This window comes from Aphelocoma coerulescens, chromosome 24 (assembly GCF_041296385.1).
Source record: "Aphelocoma coerulescens isolate FSJ_1873_10779 chromosome 24, UR_Acoe_1.0, whole genome shotgun sequence".
Taxonomy (NCBI): Eukaryota; Metazoa; Chordata; class Aves; order Passeriformes; family Corvidae; genus Aphelocoma; species Aphelocoma coerulescens.
The window spans coordinates 2812713-2834727 of NC_091037.1; the positions used below are offsets into that span (position 1 = coordinate 2812713).

The following is a 22015-nucleotide window of genomic DNA, read 5'->3' on the forward strand; positions in this document are numbered from 1 at the left end:
TTAAGGACAATAAGAGAGCAAGAGTTTAATTTGCATGCTCTGAGCGAGCTGCTGGAGGTGCTGATCTCCCTGCCCAGAGCTCTGAGGGAGGGAGATTAGGCTCTTGAAGTTAAAATTAGGTTTTGTGGAATATTCCTCCCCCCTGGCTGAAGGAGTTGTGTCACAGCTGAGTCCTGCTGTCCTCCCCAGCACTAGGAGGACTGGTCCCTGCCATCCACGCTGGGAATCTGGGTTTGCTGCAGCCATGCTGATGCTTGGATGGGTAAATCGAGCTGTCGGTGGAGCTGTTGGGTGTGATGAGCCTGAATCAAAGGATTGGGAAGTGCTTCATTGTGGTAGTTAGGAGCTGGAAGAGGACATGAGTTGTGCAGCAGCACTACTGAGAAGGTGGCTTTGTCCCATCACCTGCCCCCAAGGTGCATGGCAGAGGCTCCCAGCACCACGCTAGCAAGGATAAACCCGCAGGTTGGGGATTTCTGGCTAAGATGGACCCATCTGGTGGCATCTGGGGACAGCACACAAGGCTGTGTGGCTCCCAGGGAGCTGCCCAGCTCAGGGCGTTGTCCCCGCGCAGGGCTCTGCAGGGAGGACACGTGGGAAGGCAGCACAGGGCCGGGTTGGTGGCACTGCAGAGCAGGTGGGGTGTGCACAGCGGGTTAACCTCTCTGCTGACCCGTTCTGGGGTGCGCTGTGAAGGTAATGGAGCATCCCTAAACAGGCCAGCTCCGGGGTTGTCTCTCACCAGAGCCATATGGGCAGTGACTCGCCCTATAAATCCCCTTATTGTGCTGTTTCTCTCTCCAGATTGGCCACTGGCACGTCTCTGAAGGGCTCAGCATGGACAACAGGATCTTCTCCTCCAACATATCCGACAGCCTCTTCAACACCACGCTCATTGTCACCACCATCCTGGTAAGGGAGGGGGGCACCTGCAGTTCCCATCAGCTCCCGGCCAGCCCAGCCCTCAGGGGTGGGGTCAGCTGGAATATTGCTCCCTGATCCTACCCCGCACCCTGTGGCATTTCCACGCTGACTGCACAAAGGAGAGGAGAGCAAATCTTTAATTACAGCACGGGGAACAATTCCTGGCAGAGTAATTAAGCTCAAGTCGATGTTTCGTGTGGAAATGGTGTTTGATGGGTTCAGAGGCAGCTGGGGGCAGCGCTGGGATGGGGACACGCTGTCATTCTGCACCCAGCTGGGAATGGGGCTCTTGTTTGGCCTGCGGAGTGGGAAGGGACAGTTGCCCCTTCTACCCATGAAATTATAAACATTGGCCAAGATGGGCACGATTTTTATGAGAACTTCACATCCACAGGCACCACTGTCTGTGTTCAATGGTTCCCCTTCCAGGTGCTGCCTGTCCAGTGATGTTTTTTATTTCCTTCTTTAAAGACACCCAAACTCCTGACTGTCTCCTCTTGCCCCACAAAGTTTGTTGAAAAGGAGACAGACTGCAGAAGTGGCTCTGTGCCCGGAGAGATTGAGGTCTGGATGTCCTGCCATGACTTGGAGCAGTCACTGGGCTGCCCTGGCACTTCCCAGCTGGAACCAGCTCCCAAATCACGATCCCTTAGCTCTGCTTCATGTCCTAAACTGGGATAAATCTGCTGCACTCCCCCACAGCAGAGGCCAGCGTGGAGACAGCTCTGAGAGCTTGGCACCACCTGAGCTCCCAAGCCTCCCATATCCAGGCTGAGGGGGATTCATTGGGCTGGGATGTGCTTTTTGGGGTTGGAACTGAAGATGTTTTTTAAGGTTTCTTCCCAATCAACCCACCCTGTGAGCCTCTGGCACCCTGGCACTGCCCTCCCTGCTCCGTGCTGGCGGGACGCCTCGGCTAAGATGGGAATGACAGCTGCCCAGTTTCACTGCAGGAAAACCCTTACTTAATGCTGAAGTGGAACCACCAGGAGCTGGAAGGCAACGACCGCTACGAGGGCTTCTGCGTGGACATGCTGAAGGAGCTGGCGGAGATCCTGCGCTTCAACTACAAAATCCACCTGGTTGGGGACGGCGTCTACGGAGTCCCCGAGGCCAACGGCACCTGGACAGGGATGGTCGGGGAGCTGATAGCTCGGGTGAGTGGATTAGCTGCTCTTTTTAACTCTGCTCCGCTGGGATTTGGCGCTGCAAAGCCCCGCTGCTTCGTGAAGTGCTCCGGGAGGAGGAGGATGGATGGGGTTTTAGTCCATTCGGGAGGCTTTGGGAGCAGAGGATTTCCACTTAATGCGTTCTGCCGGTGGAAAATGTGTTTCTTGGGGTGGTGTGACGGTGTGGGAAGAAGTCAGAGCAAGAACAGGGCTGTGGGATTGTCTCAGGGGTGCTCACTTTGTTGGAAAGGAGACCTGAACTCTGGGATTCTATGTAAGAACTCATTACAGAGTTAATTATTAATGAAACTTGCAACAGGAAAATGCACAGACTCTGGCAGGGCTTGGTACAAGCTGAAAACATTTACAAAACCAGACTGGGAAGGAGGCAAGGAAGAATCCCATTTCAGCCTAGAAAAGTTTTGGCAGATTCAGTTCAGCTGCTTAACTCGGTGCTGCTTTTGGAGAAGAACATTTTCTATTTCCTTGAAGTGCATGGCTCGAGTTCTTTTCACTGCTCTGCTCTGTGGAGCTGCTGCCCAGCAGCAAAGCTGAAAACTGAATTATTTTGCTGGGTTTGACAATAATTCTGTGTACACCTGGGCTCAGCCAGCCTGGACCCCCCCTCCCTGCTCTTTGTTTTCCTCTGTGTTCCTTCCCAGGCTTCCTGAAGCTTAAATACAGCTCGGAAAATGCTCTGAGATCCTTAGGAAAATAGGCTTAGCCCCAGCTAACAGTGGGATTGATGCTATTTAAGCTAATACCTCCTCACTGATTTCTACCCTGCCTTGTCATTACTGATGTGCCCGTGAGAGCCCAGTGACACTTTCCCAGCTGGTGACAAATCCACGGTGACGTGGATTGGTGATAATCCCCCCATTGTGGGAGAGAAGACCCTGAGTCATTTGCCTTCTGCAGAGCAGGAGGACAAGGGTCCAAATCCATCCCCTGTGGCTCCAGGCAGGGCTCTGAGGCTCCTGCCAGATCTTTCCTCCCTGGAAAATGAGCGTAACTTCACTCTGTGGTTTATTGGGCACAGTGGAATTTGGTTGAAGGTTGGACTGGAGGATTTTGGAGGTGTTTTCCATGATTCTGTGGTCTATAATGGTTCCATGATCTCTCAAAGATGCCCACTGGCACCTTCTGCTTCTTCCCCACATGGCGAAGGGTGATGCTCATCCCGCCTTAGGAGTTCCAACTCAGTGTTTGAGGTCTGCTGGGACAACTCTTTGTCTGAAAGAGGGAGGGATTTGGGGTTTTCAGAGCGTCACAGACAGGGCACTGAACAGACTGGAGACTCTCCTGAGCTGCCTCCCTGTCTCCTGGGTCACCCTTCCCAGAGCAGTCGCTCTCGACACCAGCTGAGATCCCACCTCCATCTGCTCTTTTAAAAGAGCTTCTGTGAGGCTGTTTGCAAATGCTCCAGGCTATTGGCATCGTTTTTATCCATCCTCGTGTCTGTGTGTGGGTACACACACACAATTACACTCCTGCAACATTCCTTTGGGGAGGCAGGAGGGAAGGAGCCGAGCGCAGCATCTGATCAAAGGCAGGCAGCAGCCATCAAACTTTTGGCCTACTAACCTTGGCAGTGCCTCTTCATTAAATGGGACCTTCTGGAGGGTTGTTTTTCTCCAGTGAAGAGTGTTTTAACTTCATCTTCACAGAGAAACCATTTGTTTCTTCTGCAGCTTGAGCCTTATTTAGGAGGATTTTTACTTCTGCTTCTGCAGGGCAGAGCTGTCAGAGCCTGTGAGGCTGGATCACAAATTGGAGAAGAGAAACAGCTTTGTCTGTTGTTCTCCCTAGATCCCTGAGAGTTTTTATAATGGTTTCAGCATTTTTTTTATGTTTTTGATCAGTCCTAGGGACTGGGCTCAGGTCAGCCAGGGCAGAGCTGTGTGTGCTTGGTGTTGAGTTTATTCAGCACTGCCTGGGGTGTTGTTTTTTGAGGGCTTTTCCCTGTCCAAGGGGCTTCTCTCCATCCTTGACAGTCCCCAAGGGAGTTTGTCCTTGATTCCAGCCCCTTGTTCATCCCTGTCCCACGGGATCCAGCAGATCTGTGCTGGGTGCACATGTTCCTCTTTCAGTGGATTTATCCCTTGGGCACTCTGCTCCTTTAGGACAGAGAGGGGGATCAGTTGGGGCACAAACCTCTCAAAAAAGTCCCAAATCCTTCCCAAAATGAAAGCTTTTCCTCTGTCCAGCACAATATCGCTGTAGGAAAATGATTCCTCCTTGACCCTGATCAGCCACCAGAAAATTAGGTTTAACTCACGCTCAATAATGTGCAGGACCAAAAGGTCACAGACTTACCCAGCTCCATGCAACACTTTCCCCGTAATCCCTCTGTGGCATGGAATCTTCTCAGAGCAACTCCAGGCTATTGGGGAAAAAAAATGTTTCTTTCTATTGCTTCTAAATTAACCAGCTATTGATTTATTCTTAAGCGCTGGGAATTCCATTACAGCTAATTGTGCGCCGTGCTATGACTGAGCAGGATGCTGTACTAACATAAATTTGCTGTTGACCCGAATTCACCAGTACATGTCTTATTGACCTGCTCACAAAGCAGACTGGGAGGTAAGGAAGAGAGGGAATGGGCTGGCTTGGGAATCCTGTACAGTTTGTGATCAGCTCATGGAGGTTTGGCTTGGGAGAAATCACTTGGAAGGACTCAGAATCACAGAATGGGGATTTAGTTCCAACCCCATTTACACCTTCCACTGTCCCAAGCTGCTTCAAGCCTCATCCAGCCTGGCTTTGGACACTTCCAGGGATGGGGCGGTCACAACTTCTCTGGGAATTCCATCCCAGTCCCCCCCCCCCTCACAGGAAAGGACTCTTTCCCAATATTTCATCCTCCTCTCTCTCGGTTTGAAGCCTCTCCCCCTTGTCCTGTCACTCCAGTTCCTGATGAAGGGTCCCTCAAGCCCATTCTGTAGTGAAGGATGTCACCAACCCAGATGAGCCTGGGCTAATTTGTCCCTCTGAGCACGCAGGGCAGGGAGATTGAGCACCCTGCTCGTTCCTGGAGTGAGCAGGGCAGCAAAGCCGCTCTCCCTGTCAGCCTTCCTGGCTCTGGCACAGACAAACAAACAAGGGAGAACAGAAAATCTTCCCATCTCCTGCTTTCTGGCATCAGAGACTTAAAGGGCATTTGGGCTGGAAGAATTACATCCTGCTCCTTGCTGCTGCAGTGCAGCTCTGGCTCAGAGTCCCTGATGGTGTCTGCACTTCCCCTTCTCTCTCTCTCTCCAGCTCATCCTCGAGCTGAAATGAATCCTTTGGCACGGCACAGACCAAGGGATGTATTTTCACAGCAACATGACAGCCTTGGCCTTGTCCCACCACCCCGGCCTTTGCTCTCCTGCCTTGAATCTGGCCAGCATCAGTGGTGACCAAAGCTCTTTGTAAAGTGAGGGACGTGAAGTTGTCCATCTTGTCCAGCCTCAGGAGCAGCAACACCAAGAACAGGAAACCCCTTAAAGCTTTGGGGTGCTGGTTTTCCTTGCTGGTGGCCGGGTGCTGCTCTCCCTTCAGCTGCTCCAAAGCTGGAGAGCGGCAGGAAGGGGAAAGGGAGGAGGAAACTCTCCAGAACTGGCAGAGTCCTGGTGGGTGTTGGTGTGTGGAGAGAAGAGCTGAGTGTGGGTGAGGGAGGCAGCAGGAGGGGGTTTGGAGGCTGTCGTGGTGGCAGCTGTGACAAGGGGGGCTCCAGGAGAGGCTGGGAAGGGAGGAGCTGTGGGTTTTTGTGCAACCAGAGTGAGGGGATGGGCAGAGGGGTCTGCAAAGCACTGCTGAGAAATCAAACACAGGGTGGGGTGAGCTGGGCTGGTCTCACTGCTGTCCCTCTGTGCTTTGGGTCCCCATTCCTGGTGCTTCACCTCAGCTGGCTTTGCCGTGGGCAGAGTGAACACCTGGCACAGGCTTTGTCCTCCCAGCCACAGAGAGAGTCCAGCTGAGGAAGGGTGGGCGAGGGCAGACTCGAGGCTGACATCTGCACTGAGTGCTGGTCACCCACCCCAGGCTGTGGCCTGCAGGGAGAGCTGCAGCCTCCGGGGTTTGCAGGTTGTCACTTCCGATACAGCAGAACCCCCACTTGTCCTTAAAAAAACCCCAAACACCTGTTTGGAGTGACCCTCCTGCCTTTGAATGCAGGAATAGGCATTTGAGCTTCATGGAGTTGTGTGGAACAGCAGAAAACCTCTGGAGATGATCCTGCAGGGAGCAGGGTCACCTCCAGCTGGGTGGGCTCCCAGCGGGGCAACAACCCCGTGCTGGTGCTGCTGGCTCTGCAGTGGGGTAATACCTGGCAGCCAGGTGGCTCCTGGAGCTTGAACAGCAATTTCACCTTTCTGGGAGGCTTTTTGAGCACAGGGACAGGGTAGAAAAAGGTTTTGCTGCCTCTGGTCACGCTGCCAGGGCTCCGTGGGCAGCGCTGGTGACAACACCGCTGTCATGTGCACCCAGGGGATGCGGCATCCAAGGAGCTGTTCAAGCGAGGGACTCCTGCTCCTGGAAGAGATCCCAGCCCTGTGCTCCCAGAGCTGTCCTGGCTTGTTTTCCAGGTGTTTGACACAGACACAGCTCCGCTGGCACCTTCTCCCTGCGCTGTGTCCCCGCAGCCCGGCAGAGGGCCGGGAATCGCTGTGGGGCCGGAGCTGGGCTGTTCTCCCGGCTGCTTCCTGCTATCCCATGCCGTGGGAGGCTTTGCTGGGATGCTCTCCGGGCTGAGGCTGACGTCAGGCTCCATTCATCACCATTAGCACCGAGCTGAGCCCTGCCAGCCCCGCGGAGAGGGGGTGGAAGCCGCCTCTGGACTGGCAGTCCCTGCAATTTGCTCCTGAAGGATGCTTAATTGTTGTTCCTCCTCGAGAGCCCGGCTCAGCCCCCGTGTTTAATGTCCTTTCCGGAGCCCCGATGCAGGCAGAGCCCACGGGAATGCCAGGTAGGGTGGCGGTGCTGGCAGCTTTTGTCTGGCACGCCAGCCCACCTGGGTTTCCTCTCACCTAGCGAGGGTTTGGCCTTGTTTAGGCGGTGTTTTGTCAAGAGAAGCGGCTGTCTCCGCTCCCAAAAAGCTCTGGGTCGTTTTCAAAGCCTATTTCACGCCGACATTTATAGCTGCAACTGTGCTGGGAGGATGAAAACCAACCCCTCTTTCTCCCCTCCTTTGCCTCCTGTTTTTCCCTCTCCCCAGAGCCCAGATGTGGACAGAGTGCAGGGGCACAAGGCAAAATCCATTTCTCCTCCCCCAGGGCATCCCTTAGCCCAGAAAATCCCAACACCTACCTGTGCTCAGGTGGGGGAGGCTGGAGGGGACTCAGGTCTGCAGAGCTCCACTGAGCTCGGTGAATCACAAGAAGTTTTGTCAGGAAGCAGAGCTGAAAGCATGAAATGGATGAAATTCAGGCAGAGAATTCTTTGCATGCCATTGCCAGATCAAAGTTTCCTGCTATCAGAGATCAGCTCTTAACTTGCATGACTGAGCCTGCAGAGAGAAGAGAAGAGTGATGAGGAGCTGGGGCTCTGCTGCAGAAAGTTCTGATGTGGCAGAAGTCCTTAAAAGTTGGCAGGGAGTGAGCAGAAGGAATAACTCTGATGGAATGGCAGAAGCCACTGGAGATGAGAGAAGGGAGCTGGGCACAAACTCAGAGTGCCCAGGGAGGGCTGTGCTGTGTCTGTGCTCCCTGGGCACAGGGAGGGGGATGGATTTTGTCGTGTTTTGTGTAGGGAAAAGCATTTCAAGGTGCTGCTGCCTACGTTCAGCAACCCCGAGATGTTCAGGGAACAACCAAGATGTTGCTTCTCCCCAGGGAATGGTCAGGACCCCAAAGGTGGGTAAACCTGGGGACAGAGGTGCTCCTTCCATCTGCACGTCTCTATTTGCCCCCGAAATGAAAATTTCCTGGAAGCTTTGCCATGAAACACTCCTGACGTGGCATTTTTACCCTCTGTTTTAGTCTGTGGCTTTGCTGGTGGAATTGTGTTCAGTTTGGAGAACTGGGAGAAGAATTCAGACTAAGCTGTGTCTGCACCGGGGGCTTTGCTGGGAGAGCTCTCCCTGGGACAGTGGTACCTACAAACCTTTTAAGTAGAGACAAGAGAGGTTTAGGGAGCTTTAGGCTCTCCTTGTAGATAAAATTCTCCACATGCCACGTTCCAGAGATGAGCTGATCCCATTTTAGTAATCTGCCAGTGTTTACCCAGGGCTCAACTGCTCGCACACCACGTTTGGATTATTGGTGTCTTTTAAAAAGCCTCTGGGTAAATGTCTGGCTATGCAGAAATTCTCCTCAGCTCATAATTCATTCCAGCCTGAACCTCTTAGGAATCTGTAAGAGCTGCTTGGAAACAAAAAACCTGGTGCTGAGCATGTCCAAGCAGCCCTGCATGGCCTGTGAAGTGTCACCTTCTCCGTGACCCCTTCCTGGGCTCATGGGTCCCCTTCCCTTCCCTTCCCTTCCCTTCCCTTCCCTTCCCTTCCCTTCCCTTCCCTTCCCTTCCCTTCCCTTCCCTTCCCTTCCCTTCCCTTCCCTTCCCTTCCCTTCCCTTCCCTTCCCTTCCCTTCCCTTCCCTTCCCTTCCCTTCCCTTCCCTTCCCTTCCCTTCCCTTCCCTTCCCTTCCCTTCCCTTCCCTTCCCTTCCCTTCCCTTCCCTTCCCTTCCCTTCCCTTCCCTTCCCTTCCCTTCCCTTCCCTTCCCTTCCCTTCCCTTCCCTTCCCTTCCCTTCCCTTCCCTTCCCTTCCCTTCCCTTCCCTTCCCTTCCCCTCCCCTTTCTTCTCCCTTCCCCTCCCCTTTCTTCTCCCTTCCCCTCCCCTTTCTTCTCCCTTCCCTTCCCCTTTCTTCTCCCTTCCCTTCCCCTTTCTTCTCCCTCTCCTGCTTCCAGCAGTGCTGCTCCTCCTTCTTGCGACCCCAGCCTTTCCCAGGATCCCCATCAGGCCTGGTGGTGCCTGGGCATCTGCACAGACCTTGTCAAATTTAGGGACAAAAAGTGCAAATAGCTTTTCTTTCCCTTCCCATCTTCTCTTTTTCCACATGCATAATCATCTCCCTGCAAAGCAGAGAAACAAATGGATAAGGGAGTGGAGGTTTCATTTTTACTGAAAGCAATTACAGACATTAAAAGAGCTAAAGTAATAAAAATAATATTTAAAATTCAAATCCCTTATCTATATTACAAGGGTATTAACATGGGAAGAAGTTATTTTTATTTTTTTCTCCCCCTAATCTCATTTGCTTTGCAAGTCAATCTGCAAACTTTAATGCCAGGCCTCTGAATTTTTTTTTTTTTTTTTTGAGACTAATCTTTAGTTCTGGAAGTCTGGGCAGGTTTGTGAACTCCATGGCTCAGGGGACAGGGGTGAGGATGCTGCTTTGTCACCTACCTGTGGTGCCTGTTTGTACCTGAACAGATGTGTTCAACAGAGAAGGGGGAGGTTGTGTTTTCTATACATTAATATAATATTTATTGGTTTATGGCTCCAGGTTTTAATGCATTAAATGAATAAAAATGGCAAGCAGGCTGTGAGCACTCGGGGGAAGGAGCTGCTGTTCTGGTGCTGCTCCAGCCTGAGAGGGAAGGAAAAATGGGGAAAGGGAAGGAAAAATGGGGATAATTTATGCTCCAGAGCTCAGGGTGGGCTAAACTTTGGGGTGTGTTTGAGCAGGGCTTGTGTGAAACCCACCTGGGCAGGGGGTGTGGGAGCCAGTGGAGGCACCAGCAAAGCTCCTGCTGTTTCCACAGCGATGGCCCGGGCAGGTGGGACACCCCCCTGCAGGAGCTGGTGTCCTGTGTGGCCCCAGGTTTGCTGCTTCCCCAGGACTCTGACCTTTGCCACTGTCCCTTCTCTCCAGAAAGCCGATCTGGCCGTGGCAGGGCTGACGATCACGGCGGAGCGGGAGAAGGTGATTGATTTCTCCAAGCCCTTCATGACTCTGGGAATTAGCATTCTCTACCGAGTTCACATGGTAAGAGCCTGGTTTTAGAGCCATTTATGTCCCTCCATTATTTGCATGCGAACCTGCCTGGTTATAGGAGAATAATGAACGACTCGTAAAAATATTTTGGTTTCTCATTTAAACGCAAATGTGCTCGACCTTTATTTCCTGCTTTTCTCTGTCCTTCTGCCGTGTGTCAGGATTGGTGAATTCCACTCCTGTCCAACCCCCCAGCCCTTTGGCTTCTCTCCTCACTCCTCCCAGGGCACATGATGGGGTTTTTTGGCACAGTGGGGGCCGCAGGATGGTTTTAGAATGGCTTTAAGTGGCTTTAAGGCCACTGGGTGAGGGGTGCCGAGGGCAGGCTTGGCTGGAGGGGTGCAGCAGCCCAGCAGCGTGGCTGGGTGCCCCCACAATTGCAGAAAGCTGTTTTGGAGTCACCATCCAGTTGGATTTAGTGGAAAGGCTGTCTGGGAGGCTGAGCTGGGATATCTGTGGGTGCAGATTAGGCCGTGTTCCTGATCTCAGCTTTGCTCTCTTGCTGCCTTCTCCCAGCCGAGAATCACATCAGGGAGGAATCCTGGGTTGCTTTCTTTGCTGTCACGTCCTGGAAATGCTCCACAGCAGAGATCAGCCCTCTGCTTTCCTGACCCCAGGGGAAAATGTCCCTCCTGGAATGCCCGGAGCGGGCAGGGTACCAGGCTGAGCTCAGCACAGGCAGTCAGCTCCTCGCCCTGGCTGGGCTCTGCCTCTCTGCTCTCAGCCTCCTCGTTGTTCACCCTAAAATCAGCAGCCCCTGCAGCCCAAGGAAAGCTCCTTAACCTCAGTGGTGCTCTCAGCACAGTTGTAGAATCACAGGATGCTGGAATAGTTTGGGTTGGAAGGACCTTAAAGCTCATCCAGTTCCGCCACTCCTTGCCATGGGCAGGGACCCCTTCCCCTATCCCAGGTTGCTCCAAGCCCCGTCCAACCTGGCCTTAAGCACTTCCAGGAGTGGGGCACAGATTTTTCTGTATCAAAACAGCTGGGAACATTCCCAATGGATTGGTGTGTGCAAGCACGTACATGGTGGTGGGTCTTTGCTTAGCCAAACTTGTCTTAAATTCCCACAGATCCTCTTTTATTTGCGTTCTCCATTGTTTTATCATCTCCCTGAAGCTCAGGAGAGGCCAGATTTTCCCCAGTTACTCCCAAACCCCAGTGTCATAGGAGGCCAGCTCCTTTTGCAGCCTCGTTATTCCCAATGTGCATTTTGGAAACGCGCTCTGCTCGGTGTCGAGTGTGACGTGAGTGACAGTGCCTCGGTTTCTGTCAGCCCAACAATAGCAGCCAGAAGGAATAAACCATTCAAGCTGCCTCTCCCAGCCCCCTCTCCATCCTGTTAAGGATGCAGCATTGGGGATGAACAGAAACAAATTCACGCATCTATCTCTGTGCTGAGTGGCTCCTGCCAAGAGCAAACAAGTAATTAAAATCTAGTTAAAATTCCGGTTCCTCTGGTACGTGCAGAACTTAGGATCAATGACTTAGCTGATCACAAAATAAAAGGGGGTTGACTCTTCCAGCTCCTGGAAATCAGCTGGAATTGTCCCTTCCCCACCTCAGTTGGGTTCTCACTCCAGCTGCTGCCTTGTGGAGCCAGGACCTTCCTCTGCCAGTGTTTCCTAGGATTACAATCGGATTTGGTGATTAAATACTGTGTTATATTAGGAAGGAATTCTTCCCTGTGAGGGTGGGGAGGCCCTGGAATGGATTTCCTAGAGAAGCTGTGGCTGCCCCATCCCTGGCAGCATCCAAGGCCAGGCTGGATGGAGCTCTGGGATAGTGGAAGGTGTCCCTGCCTGTGAAAAAGGGTTGGATGATCTCTAAGGTCCTTTCCAACCCAAACCATTCTGTGCATGTCCTGCCTCAGATCTGCACCACAACCTTCAGCAGTTCCCTGAGCAGCATTCCCTGAGCAGCGCTCCTCCCTCCAAAGGAAAGGCAGGAATGCTGGTGCAGGCTTTGCACAGGATCTGCTCATCAGAGGCCTTTGCTGCTGCCTCGGGGAGCTCTGTGGGATCGTCTGACACTTCTATTTAGGGTGGCAGTTCTTCAGGGCAGGGAGCATCTGCTGCCACCAGAGGAGCACAGCCCAGCCGTGCTGCAGCCTGCCCGTCAGGCATTCACCAAACGGAGCAGGATTCACAGGTACAGGCTCCAGAGGGGTTTGGGAATATCCCCTGCTGTCAGCACGGCTTCGGCTGCTCCACAGAGGACCCGCGTTGGATCCCAGCACAGGAGCTGCCCAGGGACCCAGGCAGGGTTGCAAAGACATCTCCCAGGTCAGGTCACCCCACAGTGAGCCCCAGCTGGCTGCACTGGGGACATGAGGGACTCAGAGGGGCACCCAGGGCTCGTGCCCTCCCCAGGAGAGGGGGGATCCCTATAGGGAAGCTCAGAGCCCCCCCTTCCCTCTCCAACCCTGGGCACCTCTTCCTCCAGACCTCTCCCGCTCAGCTTGAGGAGAGGGAGCTTCAGGAGCTCTCAGCTGCCTGAGAGCTCTGTGCCCGCTGACTTCTCAAACTGGTAAATACTTGTTCAACCAGACAGTTCTGGTTTTCCCTTAAGGATGTGGTTTGCAGAGCAGCCCCACAGCCTTCTTCTCCCCACCCCAAAAACCACCTCTGCAATGTCAAAAATTGCAGCTGACGTCTGTTAATCACGGCTCAGATGAGATGGAGCCTAATAAATAACCACAAATGAGCCTCTTCCTCGCCGAGGAGTTGTCTCCGCACCCTGGGCTCCTCCGAATGCGATGACATTTCATTTTAATTTCCATGTAGCTCCAGTGGCAAGTGATTTCTCACCCCTTTCTCCTCCCCACGCCGCCAACCCAGCCACCACAGAGCCTGTGCCTCTTAGCACACATAACCAAATATGGCAGCTTTAACCAGGGCTGTCATTTTTCTCAGTTTCACTGCTTGGGATACAATCAAGGCTGGATTTCTGACACGGGAGCTCTAACAGGCTTCCTGACTCGCAGGCTGCTGAGAGGAAAGGCTTGGTTGGTTTTATTAGGTGCCCGTTCTGCCCAGCCAGGGGGATGTGGGCATGGCAGGAGAGGGGTGAGGAGCCCTGAGCAGTCCCTGGGTTTGGCAGGGGCTGGGAGCAGGTGCCCAGGGTCGTTTCTGCACAGAGGATAAATCAGGATTATTTGTGTCTTACACATCTTTACTCGCATCCTGCCTCTGAGGCAGGGAATGAGGGACTAGAGATGGTTCTGCCTCCTCAGCCCTGGAAGTCCTTGCCTTCAAAATGAGGAAATGGAGGTTGGGAGAGTGCACAGGAATAGCTGAGTTTAGGCCAAGTGAGCTGAGGCTTAAAGTGCTTCGGCTTGATTGCTGCAGAGGACACGAAATGGGAAGGATGGACTGAAAAGCTCCTTCATTCCTGCCAGAGGAGGCTTGAGAGGGGCTGAGAGGAGCTGAGCCCCGCTCCTGGCAGCTCTGCCAGCCGGAATCCTTCCCCACCAGAGCAGGGTGGGAGCAACTGCTGGCCCCAGGACTGTGGAATGCATTGGCTGGTTAAGAACCTTGTGATGACTCCAAATGAGGCTCAGGGTTCACAGCAGCCTGTGCTGGGCTTTTATTGACTCCAGGGAAAAGGAGGGGTCTGGATCTGCTCCTGGATCAGATGTGGTTATCCTGGGATATGCCCTGGTTCGGTGCCCTGCAGTTGTACCGAGCACACATCAACATTCTGCCTCTCCAGACTGAGTTTTCTTGCTTTCCTTCTGACTTCCAGATGCAGAGGAGAGTTCTCTGTCCTCCTTTTTAGGGGAAAACACTTGGGAGAAATGACAGGGAGAGGGCTGGCTGGGGTCCCTCCAGACTCCATGTGTGCAGGGGAGGAGATGCTGAAAACAGCAAATCCAGGGCTGTCCTCCTCTTGCCGAATGTCCCCCTTGTCCAAGCTCTTCAGTCACCAGTGTCTTCCCAGAAAACTGCTGCTCACTGGCTGAAAAAATGAAGATTTCCAAGAACAACTTAGGAGGTGGGTAAATTAATCTCTCCCACTTCCATCTGAGGATTTGCAGGAGGCCTTCATCAATTATTGGACATTCTGAACATATCTATTCCAGGAAAAATAGCTCTTCCAATTAACAAAGCTCTATTGGGACTGCCTAAAAATATCTGACAGACTCCAGATATTGTCATTCCCATCTTCAAAACAGACAGATAAGAGAGAGTTTGTGCCCTCCGTGGGAACAGAATATCTTTATTCTTACCCACAACTGTGAATGAAAAGAATATGTCCCAGCAGCCTGGGAATGACTGTAGCTGAAAAGAACCAGAACTACTACAACTGTAAAGTCACAGGAGAGATTCACTGCCAAGCTGGAGACTTAAAGCTTCCAACACAATTTCCTTAATGAGAGTAATTTATTGACAAACTGGCCCAGAAATATAAAGAAGACATCAAGGCCTTAATTGCAGAAAGGAACTTTGTCACAGGAGCAGCTCGCAGGGGAGCCTCAGCCAAGGCTCTGCCAGGGCCTGCGAGTTCCCTGCCAGCTCCGGGATGCCAGGGAGGAGCATTCCCTGCCCTGCCTGGAGTGATGTGCTCCAGGAGCTCCAGTTTGCTCAGCAGCCTGTGCCATTCACACCTCGCAGGTTCCCACGGCCTCATTTCATCCTTGAGTGTGCAAACACCTGCAGGAATGGAGAGTTCTGGAGCCAGTTTAGCTCCAGAGGAAGAAGGGGAGCAGGGCTTGAGGGGCATCCAGGAGAGCCATGAAGGGGAGAGCCTTGGCAGTGCCACCCTTTGGTGTGGAGAAGTCCCTTGTCGCTGTTGTACCGAGAAACGGCAAGAATCACGACACAAGTCCAAGGAGAAAATGGAAAATGGAATTATTTCATCAATTACAAACTGGGTTGTATAACTGGGTCCGCAAGAGAGCGTGATAGGATTGGTCCCTTGATCAACCACCCTCTAGAATGGTAGGTGGAGGTTCCACAACACCCATTCAAAATATTTTCTCCAGTGTACCAAAACAATAGTTGGAAAACAAGTTCACGGGTGCAAGATGAAGTCTTGGTTTGCAAAAATCTCTACACTGTTTTCAGCTAGCTTGCATGAGAAAGGAAAACTTCACAAAATGCTTCAGCTGCTGGGAAATTCCTCTGCTCCTGGCTTTGTACATCCACAGTCCGGGATCCTGTGGATGGATCAGTGGGAAGGGCAGAGGGAACACACCGTGGCACCTGCAGGGCTGGGAGGGGGTCTGGCCTCTCTGAATTAGTGAGAGGAGCTCCAGCAGGGTGAGCAAAGGGTGATCCTGGAAATGGGAGTCCCTCGGGGTGCTGGGGGTGCGGTTTCCTGCAGTTTCTGTGGCTCTGAAAGCCCTTGGCTTGGAAAGCCACAACACAGCGGCAGCTGACCAAAAAATTGGGAAAAGACAAAAAGAATGGGGAGTTTTCCACTGTTTGGACCTCACCTGTTTATAGGGGATAACCTGGAACAGAAGAGAGGCATTGCCTTAAAGAAAGACTCTGCAATTAAACCCAGGAGAACCCAAACTGTTCCTTGGGAATCGACTTCAGATCAATCTGAGAATGGATGCTGAACCACTCAGTCCTCAACTCATCTATTTGCTAAAAGCCCTAATAAGCCAGATTCTCTAAAAATGCTCCTCCCAGAATGGTTTGGCTTGGAAGGGACCTCAAAGACCCTTTAGTTCCAACCCCCCCACCACGGGCAGGGACAGATCCCAAACTCCTCTTGTCCTGAAGGATCCAGGGACAGGTTGTTGAGGTGTGCTGGGTTTCTCCTTCGTGCAGGCTTTGCTGGGGAAGGTTTCTGACACATTACAGGTTCCCAGATGGTGACTGGAGCTGAGGATTTCACAGTCTCCTGGATATTTTTAGCAGAGGAAGATTTTTGTGCAACAACTGTTGCCTTTTCTAGCAACAACTCGAGTCTCCAGGAGAACTGCTGAGACCTTGTGAAATTCAGGTTTTGCATAACATTTAGTAGTAAAACAGCGAGGCTTGGATGGAAATGGAATTTAAAGCGCTGGTCTGAGTCTGGGGAAGGAATAAAAAAGCCTTTGCAGAGCTGAGACTCGTGGGAAGCTTCCCAGTTACAGGTGCTTGGGGAAGCTGTGGAGCTGCTTTAGGGATGCCAGGATGGATTTTGTGTTTTGGGACAGAAAAAACAAAGCTCTTGTGAGCTATGGGATCATGTCCCTTGTCCCTGTGGTGACTTGGCTGTGCTCGAGCTGCTCTTTCATTTCAGGGGAGCTGCACCCACTGATGGTGAAAGGAGAAATCCACTCAAAATGGGAGGTGTTCAGCTTTTGAGAAACTTCTCCAAAAAATTAATCTCCCCCTTTGCACAAATTTTGTGACGTTTGACAATTTTCCAGTGGCAGCAGCATCCTTGTGAAAATTTCAAATGCTCTGGGAGATCAACCTGCTTTTTCTAGCAGTCAGGCCTGATTTTTTTTTCAAGGAAAGGTGGTTTGCTGAGGAAAAAACCAGGAAATTCTGACGCACCCTGGAGATAAAAATATCCTGTTCCCTGAGATAGAAGTAATCATTTTATTGGGGTTTTTGTAAAAGAAGAAACATTTCAAGGCCAAAGAGAGAGAAGTTTTGAAAACATCTCTTTTTTTTTTTTTTTTTTTAACCTTTTGCTGTACAAATCTATTTCCCACCCACCTGTGAGCTCAGCTCTGCCCTGCCAGGGGAGCCCCTTCTGCCCAGTTAAGTGTGGAGTGGACAAGGTTGGGGGGACCCCCACTCAGGGCTGAGGGTGCGGCAAACCCTGCCAGGGAGGGGGCAGAGGGCTGTGATTGCCTCATTTTTCTCTTAATTCACCTCTTTCTTTGCCTGGAGGAACAAAAGCCAGGAGAAGAACAGATTTAGGGGACGAATCCAGCAGGGAGATGCTGCAGGACTCGGTTGTTTGTTGGGTTGCTGTCACTTGTTTGCCCTGCAAGGCTGTTCCAAAGCCTGGTTTACCCCCCTTTTCCCATTTACCCCCCTTTTCCCATTTATCCCCCTTCTCCCATTTATCCCCCTTTTCCCATTTATCCCCCTTTTCCCATTTATCCCCCTTCTCCCATTTATCCCCCTTTTCCCATTTATCCCCCTTTTCCCATTTATCCCCCTTCTCCCAGTTATCCCCCTTCTCCCATTTATCCCCCTTTTTCCAATTTATCCCCCTTCTCCCATTTATCCCTCTTCTCCCATTTATCCCCCTTTTTCCCATTTATCCCCCTTCTCCCATTTATTCCCCTTCTCCCATTTATCCCCCTTCTCCCATTTATCCCCCTTTTCCCATTTACCCCCCTTTTCCCATTTATCCCCCTTTTCCCATTTATCCCCCTTTTCCCATTTATCCCCCTTTTCCCATTTATCCCCCTTTTCCCATTTATCCCCCTTTTCCCATTTATCCCCCTTCTCCCATTTATCCCCCTTTTCCCATTTATCCCCCTTTTCCCATTTATCCCCCTTCTCCCAGTTATCCCCCTTCTCCCATTTATCCCCCTTTTTCCAATTTATCCCCCTTCTCCCATTTATCCCTCTTCTCCCATTTATCCCCCTTTTTCCCATTTATCCCCCTTCTCCCATTTATTCCCCTTCTCCCATTTATCCCCCTTCTCCCATTTATCCCCCTTTTCCCATTTACCCCCCTTTTCCCATTTATCCCCCTTTTCCCATTTATCCCCCTTTTCCCATTTATCCCCCTTCTCCCAGTTATCCCCCTTCTCCCATTTATCCCCCTTTTTCCAATTTATCCCCCTTCTCCCATTTATCCCTCTTCTCCCATTTATCCCCCTTTTTCCCATTTATCCCCCTTCTCCCATTTATTCCCCTTCTCCCATTTATCCCCCTTCTCCCATTTATCCCCCTTTTCCCATTTACCCCCCTTTTCCCATTTATCCCCCTTCTCCCATTTATTCCCCTTCTCCCATTTACCGCCCTTTGCCCCAATTATCCCCTTTGCCCCATTTATTCTCCTTTCTCCCATTTACTTCCCTTCTCCCATTTATCCCCCTTCTCCTTTTTATTCCCCTTTCTCCTGTTTATTTCCTTTTTCCCCCATTTATCTCCTTTTCTCCCATTTATCCCTTTTCTCCCATTAATCCCCTTTTCTCTCGTTTATCCCCCCTCTCCCGTTTATCCCCCCTCTCCCGTTTATCCCCCGCTCCCATTTCTCTGTTTCCCCGCTGCTGTGCCACCAGGGCAGGTTTGTCCCCTCGTGCCTTTCCAGAACTATTTTCACCTCTCCAAACCCAGCCAGCTGGAACTCCTGTTCCTTTCCCTTCCCAGGGCCGCAGACCCGGCTACTTCTCCTTCCTGGATCCCTTTTCTCCCGGCGTCTGGCTCTTCATGCTGCTCGCCTACCTGGCCGTCAGCTGTGTCCTCTTCCTGGTGGCTCGGTAATGTCGCGGTGCCTTTCCCTTCCTCGCGGTGCCACCTAGTGTCACTCGCAGACCCGCGGAGAGGGGATGCCCAGGGGGACACGGGGACATCCTCTGCCCCCCAGGTCACCGGGATGGGCTGGCGAGAAGGGTTTGTTTGACTGAGGTTTGTCACCGTGTCCCCACTCTGGGATGGCCATCATGGCCTGGTTCAGGATGTGCTTGGCCACAGCGGTGCCCGGAGCTGCGTGGGAAGGGTGGGAGAAGGTTTTGGAGAAGGTTTTGGTGCTGTTTAAATGTTCCCTGCAGATGTTTTTTTACCCCTTGTCCTGAGCAGGGAGGATGGAGGCTGTTGGGAACCTGCAAATCCATTCCGAGGTGTCAACACAAATTCCATGAGTGATGTCTTGATCCCTCGGCCCTGAGCAGCTCAGTTTGTGGAGGACAGGAAGGTTCATGGCTATCTTTGAGCAGCTGACATGCAGAGCCTCACTCAGCAGCTCTCAGCTCCATTCCCCTGTGACCAATTTAAATCAGGCTTAAAACACCGCGCCGAGTGCTCGCCTGCAGCGTGGCCCCATCGAGGCCCGGGCTCTGGGCTCCACTGCTGCTCTCCCTGACCTCCCCACATCCCTGAGGATGGGCTGTTACAGGCAGAGTGGGGCCGTGTCCTGGCTCAGGGCTCGATGGCTCTTTGGGGACACCCTCAATGCCCAATTCTCCCTGCACAAATTGGAACTGCGCTGTCGCCCGCTCCCTCAGCACGGCTGCAGTTGTCATCCTGACAGGGCTTTACTGGGTTCTTCGAATGCTGTTACAGCCTCAGAAACGCCGTTCTGGAGAAACCATTGAATAATGCAGAGCTGGTGTCTCTTTAGCCCCTTCTTCATGTTTTAAATATGATCCTCCAAAAAGGTTTACCCACTGGTAAACCTTTACCACTCCTTTATCCACTGGAGAGGGAGCTTTGGCTGCTGCTCCCTGCCTTGCTCAGCAGGAAGGAGCTTTTGACCCTGTGCATTGCAGACTCTCCCAGAGCACTGAGGTTTGCTGCCAGTGCTTGATCCACCATGGAAAGTCTGCAGGAAATAACCTCCTCTCCTCCCTGGTACCACGGTGAGAGAGGGGATGCAGGGATGAAAATGACCCCTGCATTTTGGCTAAACACGAGGTGAGCTGGCAGGGCCCTGCAGCTGTTTTGGCAACGGCCCCAGAATGACCCTCCCAGGCCCCAGCTTCCTTAGCCAGAGCAATAAGATGGAGTGCAGCTCAGGAATTAGCAGACTTTCTTAGCAACCAGGGATTTGGGGACTGGAAACAGCAAAAGAGAGAGAGAGAGAGAGGTGCAGTCACAACAGTGACAGGCTGTCAGATACTCCCCATCCCCACCTCTGGCCTGTCTCTGAAGGATGGGATGCTTTTAAACACCAGCACTCAACTTCCAGCTCCCCCTCAGACCTTCTCAGAACAACCCTTTGCACCAACATGGTTTGTTTGATGGTTTAAGGCAGTCAGGGCTCACACACTTCGCTTTTGAACTTCCCATCAGTGCTCGTGCTCCAGCAGGGAACACAGCCAAAGACGTTTGATTTCTATTTCCATCAAGTCCGTGCACATCTGGAGTTGCTGCTGTGCTGTGAATCTGCACCTAGGGCTGCAGGATGCACGCAGAGCTGCCCAGAGCAGAGCCTCTCAAAGTTTTTGCAAATCTTTACAAGAAAGCCTCTGGCTCCTGAGTCTTAGAGCAAACGTTTCACGCAGCTCTGAGCCCTGGGCATCAACTGACAGCAGAGAGTTTCCTCCTCAGAAAGCTCTGCCTCCAGGAGAGCTGGAGCTTCACAGCTTTGTTCTCTTCTTTTTTCTTTTTGGATGTCCCATTTCCCAGCGCATTCCCTGAGCTCCCCGTTCCTTGTCCTTTCAGGCTGACGCCGTACGAGTGGTACAGCCCCCACCCCTGCTCCCAAGGTCGATGCAACCTCCTGGTGAACCAGTACTCCCTGGGGAACTCGCTGTGGTTCCCAGTGGGGGGGTTCATGCAGCAGGGCTCCACCATCGCCCCCCAGGCGCTGTCCACGCGCTGCGTCAGTGGAGTCTGGTAAGGAGGGCAGCCCTTCCCTTCAGGAAGGTTCCTCTGGCCAGAAGTGGATGTGGAAGAGGAATTTCCTCATGGAAAGGGTTGTGGGACGTTGGAAGGGGCTGCCCAGGGAGGTGGTGGAGGCGTTCAAGGATGGCTGGATGTGGCATTCGTCTCTCTGGGTGACAAGGTGGGGATTGATGGTTTTGGAGGGTGTGGATACAATATGCAGCTAGCAAGATTCCTCTATTTAATTATTTTACAACTCTTTTATAGACTTTTTTCTTCATAGTCTAATTGGCCAAAGGATCAGCCACCCCTTGGGGTGATTGGCTAAAATCCTAAACATCCATTGTCAAAATATTTTCCTACTGTACCATAAACAAAACTCTGCAAGGTCGCAGGTGTTCATAGCTTATAGAACTCTGCTGATATCTCCTGTGAGAGAGAAAAGTATCTCACAGGACTGGAAAGAAGCAAGAAACATTCTTGCTAGCAGCATTTTGTATCCTCAGGAGGGATTTTCCACCTTCAGTGATTCTGGGATTCTCGGAGGCAAAGGGTGGGGACGGAGAGCAGATTTTCCGAGGGAAACCTTCACCTTCTCTTCCCTCTCCCTAGGTGGGCGTTCACCTTGATCATCATCTCCTCCTACACGGCCAACCTGGCAGCGTTCCTGACCGTCCAGCGGATGGACGTCCCCATCGAGTCCGTGGATGACCTGGCTGACCAGACCACCATCGAGTACGGCACCATCCACGGCGGCTCCAGCATGACCTTCTTCCAAGTAAACCCCGTTCTTTGGCTGCCTGGGGGGAGCACAGGGCACCCCTCAGTCAGATTTGGGTGTCCCCTCAGCCTGCTGTGCCCGTGTCACTCCAGTTTTTGGAGAGATCCCTGCACAGGATCCACAGTGGGGATGATGGGATGAAGGTGGGAGAGGCGTGGTGGGGGGACAGAGAAGGGAATTAGACAAGGAAGTCAAATTTTCATGGGTCTCCAAGTGGTTTTAGCTTTTATTTGAGAGTCTTTCAGGTGAGATAAGCAAAGCAACATTTGCAGAGCCCAGGCAGGCTCGCAGAAGTCAAAGTGCTGGCACCTGTGTGAGGTCAGTGGCACTGAACATAAGTAAGTCAAGTGTATGCAAAGTTATGTGGGCCATTTAGCCCAGTTTAATTTTTATCTTCTCTGCTCTGCTCAGAAGGGAAATAAATGAGTGAATCTTTTCTGCAGCGCTCTGAACACACAAAGAACTGCTTGAGGATTATTTATTTATTTATTTATTACTTGTTGAAATTCCAAAAGGAGAGAAAGCTTGTTCTCACTCTTTCCCCCCTACTCTGAGTCTGAACTGAGTTTGGAAGGCTGGGAAATCTCTGGAGTGAGCCTGAGCTTTTCAGCCCAACTTTGTGCCCTTCAGGGATATGGAAAAGAGCTACTTTTAAGCCAAATTTTACATCTAAAATGAGCTGAGCAGAGTGAGCTGAGTGAGTGAGGTG

The 22015-nt window shown here is 52.0% G+C and overlaps 1 protein-coding gene across 3 annotated transcripts in view; it reads left to right on the forward strand.

The window, feature by feature from the left end:
- GRIK4 (glutamate ionotropic receptor kainate type subunit 4) overlaps positions 1-22015 on the forward strand; it is a 175421-nt gene that overhangs the window by 146450 nt on the left and 6956 nt on the right. For all 3 annotated transcript variants that reach the window (XR_011146575.1, XM_068994692.1, XM_068994693.1), the window contains 6 exons: positions 805-912; positions 1878-2081; positions 9946-10059; positions 18351-18460; positions 20364-20537; positions 21138-21303. Coding sequence is in view for 2 of the 3 variants with exons in the window: in XM_068994692.1 (XP_068850793.1) it covers positions 805-912; positions 1878-2081; positions 9946-10059; positions 18351-18460; positions 20364-20537; positions 21138-21303 (876 nt within the window). In the remaining variant the exon portion in view is untranslated. The remainder of the gene's footprint in view (positions 1-804; positions 913-1877; positions 2082-9945; positions 10060-18350; positions 18461-20363; positions 20538-21137; positions 21304-22015) is intronic.